This window comes from Triturus cristatus, chromosome 3_2 (assembly GCF_964204655.1).
Source record: "Triturus cristatus chromosome 3_2, aTriCri1.1, whole genome shotgun sequence".
Taxonomy (NCBI): Eukaryota; Metazoa; Chordata; class Amphibia; order Caudata; family Salamandridae; genus Triturus; species Triturus cristatus.
Window position 1 is genome coordinate 1,214,523,451 of NC_140584.1, and position 12,236 is coordinate 1,214,535,686.

General features: G+C 49.1%; 1 protein-coding gene across 2 annotated transcripts in view; it reads left to right on the forward strand.

Annotated features, from left to right (window-relative positions):
- Positions 1-12,236, forward strand: part of LOC146859481 (uncharacterized) — a 236,016-nt gene that overhangs the window by 54,717 nt on the left and 169,063 nt on the right. For both annotated transcript variants that reach the window (XM_085650210.1, XM_085650211.1), the window contains exon 2: positions 9,193-9,319. In XM_085650210.1, coding sequence (XP_085506336.1) covers positions 9,193-9,319 — 127 coding nt within the window. The remainder of the gene's footprint in view (positions 1-9,192; positions 9,320-12,236) is intronic.

Genomic DNA, 12,236 nt, shown 5'->3' on the forward strand with positions numbered 1-12,236 from the left:
TGCTTTGGCCCGTTTTCGAGCCAACCACTCTGCAGCAATTGTGCCAAAGACCAGCACCCTAGCCCCCTCCATTGGCCCGTGGGTGCCCTTTTATGCACGCCAAATTGCCGCCTCCCGCGGTCCCTTGTCTCTCGACTTGTGGGCTCTAGCGGAGGTCTATTTCTACAATCAAGAGTTCCCCTGGTTGCTCCAGGCCTGCTCTACAGTCTCTCCAAAGGAGACCTCTCCCAGACCTCGTGGGTCTGCACTGTAGCTGATTTGTTTATTCGTGGGTTGCGGTTGCCAAGGCTTAGTGGATCCAATCCGGACACTAACACCGCAGCGACCCTCATCCGACGTGGGACAGTCGCCCTCCGGAAGCTGGCCGTCCTTGAAGCCTCCCGGAGCCCGTGGCTGCAGATCCAAGCGACAGCACCTCTCACCTGAAGCACCCGACATCGAAGGGCTCCTTGCTTTGAGCCTCCTGGTCACTGTGCCGTGACCCAGACTCTGTCCCCTCTGCTTTCAGGTTCTTCTCTACAATCTTCACATCTTTGATCTTCACGGCATCATCGACGCTTTTGGCTAGCAGCACTTTTGAACATTTTTCTATAGAAAATCAGCCCGCGACCCGACACCAGAATCGACCTATGCACCCGGCTTCCCTGGGGCAGGTAACAGTGGTACCTCGGTACTCTCGTGGTAGTGGGCTCCTCAAAAGCTTAAGTCTAAAGTTTTAACTTTGTACTCCTGCTAGAAGTGACTTTAATCTGTATAATTTAAACCGCGACATTCTCCATAGGCTAACATTGAGATCCCGATAGCAGCTCTTTGCACTGCACGCGTCTCCCGTGGGTCCCCTTCCTCATAACTGTGGGTGGATTCTAAAGGGGCAAGCGATCCTGAATGCCCTAGGCATTGTCTGTAGAATTGTCGTGGTTCTTATACCACTTTTTTTATATATGGTTTGGTCCCCCCCTGGGGCCCATTGATTTCTGTGCTATTTATTGTGTTTATAAATGCTTGTTTTAAGTGTATCTTTGCCACTAGTCTCATAAAGCGACTGTGGGATTCTGTCTAGAATAAATACATATATTTTATATGTATACCTGTGTGGGCTACTCTTTCATTTGGTTATTCAAGAGGTTATTATGGTAAAACAATAAGCTTAACACTCCTTCAAGACTTAGCCTGAAGGCTGCTCTCCACAGCTACCACTAGGATAGCTTTCTTTAAAGGTTGTCTTAAACCTATCATCAATAAGAGTCGAATTGGACTGGTGCAAGGTGGCCACTATAACTAGTGACCAGCATATGCCAGGCCAACTTCTCACATACACCAAGTCGTTTAGAGAGAACAGAGAGACTGGGGCCCTAATTAGCAGGGACCCAGCCAGACTATAGCCAGAAACCAGTGTATACATCAGAAAAAAAGTGGGGGCAACATAAGTGCAGATCCTACTCTCCTACACCCGTGATCACAGGAATATTGGCATGTTGGGTGGGAGGTCGGGATCCGACAGATTGGGAAGGTAGGCATTAGAGAGGTCCCTGAGGTCAGAAGAGGATAAGTCGCTCACAGTGCGAAGAGGCCTACGAGCTCGGTCACAGGAGGGAGTAGTTTTCCACTTATTGGGTAGGTGTATGCCTTGGGCACAGGAACAGGGGAAGTCCTTGTAGATAGGATGAACCAAGGATTTGAGGGTGTTGTAGTCCTTTCTGAGCCGTGAAAGTTCAGAGGTCAAAATGGAGAGATTTCGCTCGATGTTGGTAAGCTTCTGTGTTAGTAGAGTAGGTGGGGGTTCGGTTGTAAGGGTGTGGGGGATGCATTGGGTTTCGTTCTTGTCTTGGGAGGACGTCTAGTGTGTGGAGGGAGAGGGGGGTCCGGGGGGCAGTTGGAAAGCCCATCCGGCTGTTTTGCAGGATGTTAGGCATGTATAGAGAACGTTAGTAGTAGAGTCATTCAGGACAGAGGAAGGTGGTGAGTAGGGATTGGGGGTGATGGGAATGGTTACTTCCGAAAGAGGGGGGAGCCATTCAGGGCGGGAGAGATTAGCAGAGGGAGTGGTGGGGCAGGAGGTACGAGTTGTAGGGGAGGGGTGGGAGGAGTGAGGTTAGGGGAGGGGAGAAAGGTAGGTGAAGGTTGGTCATGGGTGAGAGGGAGAGTAGGCATTACAGTCTGTACTGGGTTGGTGTGTAGGGGAGGGAGGGGGAGAGCTAGTGGGGGAGGGGACCGGGTGAGGTCGTTGGGTAGTTGGGTCTGGGTGACGTTTAGAGAAGGTAGAGAGAGTTGGTGTGTCAAGGTACTAAATTGTTTCTCAAAGAGGGTGAGAGTGCTGGTCTGAGGCTTGTATGATGATGTTGCCAGTTTTGAAGATAGAAATGTCAATTCCACCGGGAAAGAATGGGGATGGGGAGGTAGAAAGTTTAAAGCCTTATGTAATGTTAGTGGATTTCGAGATTTTAACCCCTTCAGTGCCCGCCCCTTTCCCCGCCCTGTGCCGGCCGTTGCATTAGCGGGCGGGGTTTATGACGAGCTGGTCTCGTCATGGGCACAGCGCAACCGCGGCCCATGACGAGACCAGCTCGTCATGGGCATTGAAGAGGTTAAGGTGGCGGAGGATAGTGCTTTTCCATTTAGAGGGGCATTTGTTAAAGAAAATGTAATTCGATTTAATGGGAGAGGTGAGACTAAGATAGGTATCGGCTATTAAGGTTTCTGGGTGACGAGTAAGTAATTTATAACCTATATATATTTTAGACATGCCCCGGGGGAGCGGTCGTGAGACAGAAAGAAATCGGGCGGAACGCTAAGCTGCTGCATACTGAAATACTGACAATTAGAAAAGCAGAATCAAACAGTAAAGCAGAAGGAGACAGTGCACTTATCTGAAATGTTGCTGGAGCAGCGAAGAAAGAGGAAACTAGAGAGACTGCGAGGACCGTTATACAGGCAGCAGCCCTCCGATTGGACACACTGTTTGTAGTTTTTTTCCCAATGTCTCATGGGAAACATAGTTTAGGTTCAAGAAAATTGTTTCTTTGAAAGGCTGCTGGCAATAAAGTGAAGAAAGAAAAACGTAATCCTCGTCTCCGGGTCCTGCCATAGAATTTAAGAGGGTGGATTCCTAACTAGCTGCAGTTAATTTCGACCGACAGCGACCTCATCTTGACTGTTGTACAGGTGGAATTTTCTTTCCTTCTCTGTAAAGGTAGAACGGAACAACAGAGGGGGCGCTAGGTGGCGCACGAGCGGAATGAGTGAGGCTCTCGCTGTCCGATGTGATTATCCGTCAATAATTCTACACAATGGGGCCAAACTGATGCGAAATTGGTCCGCATCGGCTACTGATCTCCGTGGGCTTCATCAGACAGAATTTGAAGGGTGGGGGCCACTCCAATCCTACTCTCCTAGCGGCCTGGAGCAACGACCGCACAGGAACTCGAAGAGGGACACGCACGGCCTGCGGCGCTGGCAGTTACGTGAGCGCCGTGGCTTCACACGTGGTGTCCAGGCCCACATCGAAGTGCCTCAGCGGAACCGCCGAAGCGGTGAGTACAGCCGGATGTGCGAGAGGCCAGATTCTAGGCTGTGTGAAGGTGCACAGATTTCTCCCAGCTGGAACGCGAGGCAGCCGGATGGACTGACGGCAGGTGTGTCCGCGAGACCAGGAGGGGGCACGCCGTGCGGGTGGCAGATTGGCCATTAGCGGCGGCGCCATTATCCTACATTTAAGTGCCGGGACTGTCGGCTGCCACACCAAAAAGAAAAAAGAAAAATAAAGCGTCCGCAATGTAGTGGGAAGTTACCCTGAATTATTGCAAAGTCTGTTCCTCATTGGAAGTGCTGTGGAGGGAGCGATATTGCTGCGCTGGACGGAGCGCGTTGTGAACAATATTGATACATGCGGGTGCCATTGACTTCATCATTGTTACCACCCAGGGTGTTGACAATCACCGGGCTAGCACACAATAATAAGCAGATTGTACGGCCGGCGCGCCGCGCGGGTGGCGGGTCGGCCATTAGCGGCGGCGCCATCTTCCTGCATTAAATTCCGGGACTGTCGGCTGCCACACAAAACGCAGCGGGAGTTCATTCTGCTCGAGTACTGGGAGTGCAATGGAGGGAGCGATGTTGCTACACTAGACGGAGCGCTTTATAAATCCCTAGCGCACGTGCGGGTGCCACTGTCTTCTCCAGTGTTGCTACTCAGTGTGCTGAAAGCCACTGGGTTGCCGTACTAATAAACAGTGACAGGCAGATTGTAAGGTCGGTGCGCCGCGTGGGTGGCGGATCGGCCATTAGTGGCGGCGCAACCGTTCTACCCCTGGGTGTCGGGCTGGCAGGCTGCCCCAACAACCACCACATGGTGACAGGACTTACCCGGCGGTATTCAAGTGGATAGCCCTCACTACATCCTGCAGGTGTTACAGGGGATGCGGCGCTGCAGCGCTGGTCAACAATAGCCACTGGCTATTGTGCAGGTTATGGTCAACGTACTTACAAGAACCACGGTGGGGTGAGCTGCGTGGTGGTGCTGCTAGACCCTATGCCTGGAGGCTCCGGGTACTCGTGGGGTGGCTGAGGACGGCGGTGCGTACTCCTTAGGGCGGGGAAAATATCCGTTGCACCGATCTCCCTGCTGCAGAAGTCGGGCTACTTGGGGCCCATTCCCTACACGGTACTCTGGTGGTCGACTCATTACCAGGCCCCTCACCTCTTGCGTCACATCGCACTGTGGGCCAATACACGCAATGGGAAAGCCAGACGCCAAAAAACCTCGCCTCCATTTTGAGACTAAGAAGACCACGCGTTCCCAGCAGCCAGATATGGATGCTGGCGCTGAATCCGCGCTATCCGAGGCCTCTGCACCAGCGGGTGAAGACGTGAGGGCGCTCAAGTTCGAGGTCCGACAAGGGCTAGCTACACTTGCAGACAAAATGGACGCCATGAACTCTCGCATGGATAACATTGTGCACAAAATTGAAAAACACGATGAGCGTATCCCCGAAACAGAGCGCCGCATCTCTGATACGGAGCACGCCACGGCACAACTCCAAAGCACAGTAACCCAAATAGACAAACTCTTAAAAATAATAGCCGCCAAGAACGAAGATTTAGAAGTGAGAAACCGCAGGAATAATATTCGTGTCCTAGGGACACCCGAAAGTACCAATGCGGGAAGAATGGAGACCTACATAGAGAAGCTGCTGTTAGAAGTTGTGGGGGTGGAGACACTCTCCCCGCACTTCGTAGTTGAGCGAGCACACAGGGCGCTGGACCCCCGCCCTCCTCTGGGTAGCGTACCGCGCCCCATTATAGCTCGTCTTTTAAATTACAGGGACCGGGATACTGCTCTCCAGGCTGCTCGCGAGAAGAAACAACTACACTACGAGGGAGTACCGTTTACCATCTATCCTGACTTCACAGCCACTGTACAGGAAGACAGGCGGCGCTTTCTTCCCGTGAAGCAAAAGCTGCGACAAACACAGATAGAATATGCCTTACTCTACCCGGCATGCCTGCGGATTACCTACCAAAGTAAGCAAATGATCTTCACCAAGCTTCAGCAAGTTGAAGATTTCCTGAAACGCCTTTAAAAAACAATCTGCGAATCCGCCCAGTCCAGAAAGACCTGATGAAGCAAATTGACCACATTGAAAGAGATGGGCACATGTACAATATTCTTTTTGCTGTGACATTAGGCATTTCAAATGTATGTGGGAGGGGGTTGGAGTACTACACTGAGACACTCTGCTGCAGCTGATGGGCGGCGAGATGCTGGACAAAATCTAGATATATGGTGCGTGCCCATAAGGTATTGAACGCCGGACACCCTCTGACCCTGGTAGAGGTGGACAATCCCAACTAGCTGCCTCAGGGTAGGAGGGGACTGGGTGAGCCACCTAGACGTGAACCCCGTAAGGGAGAACCCCTGACGCGATACGCAAAATTCATTGTTTGTTGGAATGTTCTTATAACAATGAAGCACATGTTGTGTTGAAAATAGGGGAGGTGGGGGGGTTAGGATTCTATGGCATGATTGGGATGCCACAGTGGGAGAGGGTGGGGGGGAAGTTGGTAGTTTTAACTGAGGTTTATTGCTCCACTCAGAAGCACATCGGGCATATCAGAGCAGACACGTACTTCATATGACACACATGCGCCGATGGACCGCAGGCCACATACCTCATGAGTACATCAGGTGATACTCCACATGCGCCACATTTGGGGATCCTCTTGTGGAACGTTAGGGGGCTGGGGGACCCACGCAAGCGCAGACAGATCCTCGCGTACCTAGATCGACACCATATACAAGTGGCTATGCTGCAGGAAACTCACATGAATCCACAGATAACCCCTACTTTTGCCAGCAAATGGGCGGAACATAGGGCTTTTGCTTCATATTCTACATACGCGAGAGGCACGGCGATCCTTATTAAGAAGAACACGCCGTTCACACCCATTGGCACAGACTCAGACCCCCAGGGTAGGTACGTTTTGATGTGGGGACGACTGGGCGCGAAGAAGGCCACACTGGTATGCTGCAACGGCCCCAATGTAGACGCACCTGAGTTTTTCACCACCCTATGGGGGAAGATTCTGGAAGTGGGATCTACACAGCTTATTTGGGGAGGGGATTTCATTGTGGCCATTAACCCTGCCATGGACAGGTCAAACACAGCTCCACGCCATTATACCAAAGCACAGGCTACACTGCTGGAGATTATGCAGGAGGGAAATTTAGTGGATGCACCACCCGGCGACATGGGTGGGAACACACAGTAATACTTGCACGGCTACTTGGGTGTGCATAGACTACTGCATGCTCTCGAAAGAGTTAGGTCCCACCATAACTGCAGTTACACACCTAGCAAAAACGTTCTCAGATCACTCACCAGTTAAGCTCATGATCCTACCGCCGGGATATAACACACCCAGACGCCACTGGCGATTGCAACCTACAGCCCTATTAGATGCAGTCTTTCACGCGGAATTAGGCGAGGAAATCCGTGCCTTCTTTTAAAGAAACAGGGGATCTTGTGGGAAGCCTTTATGGTCACTATTCAGGGGTTTTGTATTTCAAAAAGCTTTGGGGTCCTTTAAGACCTACAAAGAACGCTACGTCAATTGGAACAAGAACTTAAGGCGCTAGAAACTGGGATGGCTGGAGGGGGCGGAGCGCAACTTAAACTTGATTTTCGGGAGAAATTGGCCGATTATACAGAGACTGCAATGCAGGAACCCAACTTCAGGGGGAAATATTGGCAAGCCAGGAAATACGGGGAGGGCGGACGACCCGGGAAAGCCTTAGCGGACATGATCAGGAGGCCCAGGGGGTCCCAACACTTCTTGGAAATTAAAGGGCCCAATGGGGAGATGCACAGAGACACAGCAAGCATACTGACATGCTTTACAGCACATTACTCCACGCTCTACACGACCCAACGCCGCGACCAGTTGGAGCTTGACAGTTTTCTGGGGGACGTGGCGCTGGGCTGGCTTGAGGATCATCAGAGGGAATTTCTCAGTGCCCCGTTCGAAAATCTAGTAAAGCCCCGGGTCTCGACTGCCTTCCTGCCGAATTTTTACAAAACCTACATAGACATTATGGCCCCAGTGCTGAAAGAAGTTTATGAAGAATCCATGGAATGTGGCATCCTTCCTCCTTCCATGAGGGAAGCACTGATAACATCCCTCCTCAAGCCTGGCAAGGACCCTAATTCATGTGACTCATACAGGCCATTATCTCTGTTGAATTGTGACGCGAAAATACTAGCTAAAAGTATAGCCAATAGACTAATACTACTGATTGACAAACTGGGATTGCTTGATCAATCAGGATTTGTGCCTGGCCGCGCCACCATGCACAATCTTCGCACCCTATTTTCCATTCTGCAGAATGTCGCGCCAGAGCTTCCTTTGTCGGCAGTTTTTTTAGATGCCACAAAGGCATTTGATTCAATAGAATGGGACTACCTCATTGGTATACTGCACCGTATGGGATTCCCAGCGATATTCGTGTCCTGGATCCAATTGCTCTACCAGCGCCTCACAGCCCGAGTGCTCATAAACGGCCACACTTCCACGGCGATCCCCATTTCGAGAGGCACTATACAAGGATGCCCATTATCGCCCTTGTTGTTCGCCCTCACGGTCGAGCCACTAGCAAGTCGGCTGCGGCAGTATCACCGGGAACGTGCGCTACACTGCCAGTTACGACAAATACTAATATCCCTATATGCTGACGATATGACACTATATGTCAGAGATCCGCAGACAAACCTCAATCCACTGCTACAAGAATTTATAGTGTTCGGGCACCTTTCTGGAGTCCACATAAATTGGGCTAAGTCGCAAGTCTTGCCCCTTACACCGGCGGTGGTGAGATTCGCACTTGATTACCATTTGGACTGGTGCGACACCGACTTGCGATATCTGGGGATCCAAATCGGGGGCAACAGGGACGAGATACTTGTATGTTGTTCTCATTTGTCTTGACGAAAAACAAAAACTTAATAAACACAAGTTTAAAAAACAGAGCATCTAGCCAAATACAAGCCTTATCTGGGTGAAGTTGAACCTAAAAACTGGTGGAGTGTGCATATTTTATCTAGATCGTGTCACAGATGCCCAGAGAAGGTTTAATACGTAACTTATTTTCTGCTACTTTGTCCAACATTTGCCAATCCAAGGGTAAAACAGCTCAAGTAAATGCTGAAAAAACAGTGTTCGAAGGGTGAATCTCCAAGTGGATTTATTTATATCTGATACTTCAAGACCTGTAGTCTTTGAGGTGTCATAATATTTGTTGGTCGCACAGAAATGGGGAACGTGCAGTCCCTAAATAATTTGCTTTTGCTCAATTACTATGTGAAATCGGTAATACATTTTTTGTCTTCTATTATGCGCTACCCTTCAAGCTATTATTTGTATGGTAATAAGTGCCTGCTGTTTTAAATCTTTTATCTTATACATTATTATTATTAACTTTTTGTACTGTTTTCAAGTCTTTTAGGCATTGGCAAAAAATAAAGTAAATCTGACCTGATTTAATCTCTAGATTTAGTTTCAGATAACCCCAGTAGTTCCGTGGACAAGGCACCTGTGTACGAGGCTACTTTTAGGGAAGATGATGCTGAAGGAGAAGAGAGATTATCAGGTACTCTTGATTGGAGACATTTCACTGACTTGTCCAATTTGCGCCTCCAGGACCACGGCACATTCCAGGATGTTGCTACCTGTTTCTCTGACCAGGAGTGGAAGCTGTTACATGAATGGCAAAAGGGACTTTACGATAATGTGATGAAGGAAATACACCAAGCCTTAATCTCATTGGGTAAAATACTGTTTCTGTTTTCGAGGTTTTCTAAATATGTGGCATGCTTTTTAGGGTTTCTAAAAAATGGCAGCATACACGGCACCTGGCACTTTTACTGAACATACCACCATACACGTCACTGTATACTCTACAGACCTCAGTACAACTTTTGATGTATTTTCCATATTTCCTCATACTTACTCAAAAACGAATATATTTTGTTGTATGGTTGGTACACTTTTATTAGCATTTCTTCCATTCATTAATTTTTTTCAATTACTGTTGAGCATAGTCTACACGTTTCGCTCCTGCTGATTGGTGCCGAAGGTTTGCTAAAGGCTACAAAAGAACATTTCTACTGTATTTAAATTGGTGAGACAACTGTGAAACACAGCACACAGTATATCATTACGTGTTGATACAATTTTTTTATCACTATTGTGTTGCTTGTGTCAAATATAGTGAATGAAGATATGGGGCTTGTTCATACCATTGGGCCCATCGACTCATTAGATTTTATCAGTTAAATGTAGCTGTTGCCTTATAATGAGTACTACTTTTTGCTTATTTTTTACTACAAAGATTTATTGTGTTTTACCTTTAGCTTGTATGTGGTGTTTTAATATATTGTTTGGTGACAGGTCTGTAGAAACCAAACTTTCTATTAGATACTTCTACTCGATGATTCCTCACCTTTTGAATCCTCTCAGGTGCTAGGTTGGATCTAGAAACATAGATCCTGCAAGCGTGTGGGTAGCACCGCCATCGTTCTTTGGACTCCAGTCCACCACAGATATGACGGCACAGAGCTGCATGTTGACCCGCAGCTCCACTTCTACGGATTTATCCCAAAATGTGACACTCTAGCAATGTACCAACTGAAGACTACAGGCTCCAAACCATGCCTTGATTGTTAGGAGGAATTTTTAGTCACTGACACACTCCGTCTTCCTCGAGTGTCTGAGGGCTAAACACGATTCAGCGTCTTGTAGCAAATACTCCCTGATGCAACCGAACTCAAGAAACGAAGCCGTTCCCACTGCTTGTCACTCCTTTTAGGGAATTCAAAGTTGAAAGACAAGTCAAAGAGAAAATTCATCGACGTCCTGCGGTCTCGCTCACAGAGGTGGGCATGTTGTACGCATTTACTTAACCTGACGCCTGCTTTATCTTCCCTCTCAGAGCTCATTCCAAACCTTGGACTCAGTGCCCGAATTCCCCGGGGCATTATCAGCACTGCAGCCCTTGTTGGCTTCTGTCAAGGAGTTTAAACAGCAGATCTTTAACTTTGCTGCTGCTCCTTACACGTCTGTAGCCTATAGAGCTCCTGGGACCTCCAGTTGCACTTCTGCCAGTGGTCCTTCCCCTGGCATGGAGTCTTTGTTCTGCCACCTTCGGAGGCCTGTGCTGCTGTTCATCTGCTGATGACTTATCAGTGCTGTCACTGACTCCAAGGACATTGATGCCAGATCCGTCGATGCCAGCCTCAGAATGGGATCCTTCGTCCGTAAGAGCCCACCCATGCCCCATTAGTACAGAAGTGCAACCCTCTGTTGGAGATGAGCCCCCGGTGGCTCCTCTTTCTTGACACCAGTACTTTGCCTGCATGGAAGCGGTTTTGACTCTGATTCCATTTAGATTCCAAACATAGTTTTACATGATGATGATGAAGATGAAAAGGCTTGGAGAGCTTGGCCCCTCTGCGTTATACTGATGGTGTTCCTCTCCTAGAGTATAGAATGCCAGTGGCCTCCACACCTCGCTCGTTTGGGTCTTGATTTGCCTGCTGCTCCTGCTCAGGATTGTGCTTTGAGGAGGTCATTAGGAGCATCGCAGACGCGTTGGGAATCCCTCTTCCATCTTAGCTGCTTTGCTTGCAGAGGTCCGTCAGCCTGGACGTCTGCTGCTGAGGCTCTAGTTGATCCCATCTTGCCAGTTGGGTCTAAACTCCTTTTGCCCCGGGCTGGTAGCTGTTTAATTGCCAGTTGGCCAAACTGGCACCTGGATGATGGGTTAGTGGCAGCTACACTAGCTGGAGGAAAAGAAACACACGGGGCATGGGTTTGCTCGGGAAAAGATGGAATACATTTGCAGGTATCAATCCTTGTTATCTGGCCAGAGAAGAAAGCGCCTCATCAGAGTCTTCTTCCCTAAACTTTTATTGTCACAACTTTATCCATGTAACAGAACTAGGATAAGTGTCAGCAGACGTATGGGAATGTTGTGAGCTGAAAAAAGGAAGACATCACTCCATAAAGAGGGGTTTAAAAGCAGATTTGAGGTGGAAAAGGGAGGATTCGGAGGAATAGGTGCTGGAAGCCGCTCTGGACACACCATGAAGAACGAGGCCTGTGCTTGGGAAGAGGAGGACAGACCGCAGCTGCCGGGACATCCTTAGAATCATTGGCAACACATGTTAATGGTCCGTGCACGGATAGAAACATGGGAGGAGTGAGCACAGAGAGTAGAACTGTAGCAGCCTTTTGCAAAGAGAGAGAGAGAGCAGTGATAGCTCAGTGGGTTAGGACAATGCGGATGAGAATTGGAGATAGACACATTTTTTCTAACGCTGAGGCCTCAAAGTCTTTGCTGCAGCACCTGCTCTTAGAGTCCAGTAGGTTAATGATCTGAACACCATCTCTTTTCTCCTCCAGACCGTGAGTCGGAATGGATTGATGCAGTGAACCCGAAAGTCTTCTCTTTCTGCGGCTTGGTGTTGCACGCCTCGCATGTTCCTTGGCGTCTAACCCGCCATTGCCATGCCTATTGGGAGATGGTACAGGAGGTTCTGCCTGCCATATCGGAGGACCTTGAGGGTCCAGTGTGAAAACAGTCCGATATGAACAGAATGCCACCAAGTAAAGTTCGCTTTCTGGCCTTGGATGTCCATGCCAGTGGCACTAGCCATCATATTCAGACATGCTTCGGTGCATTG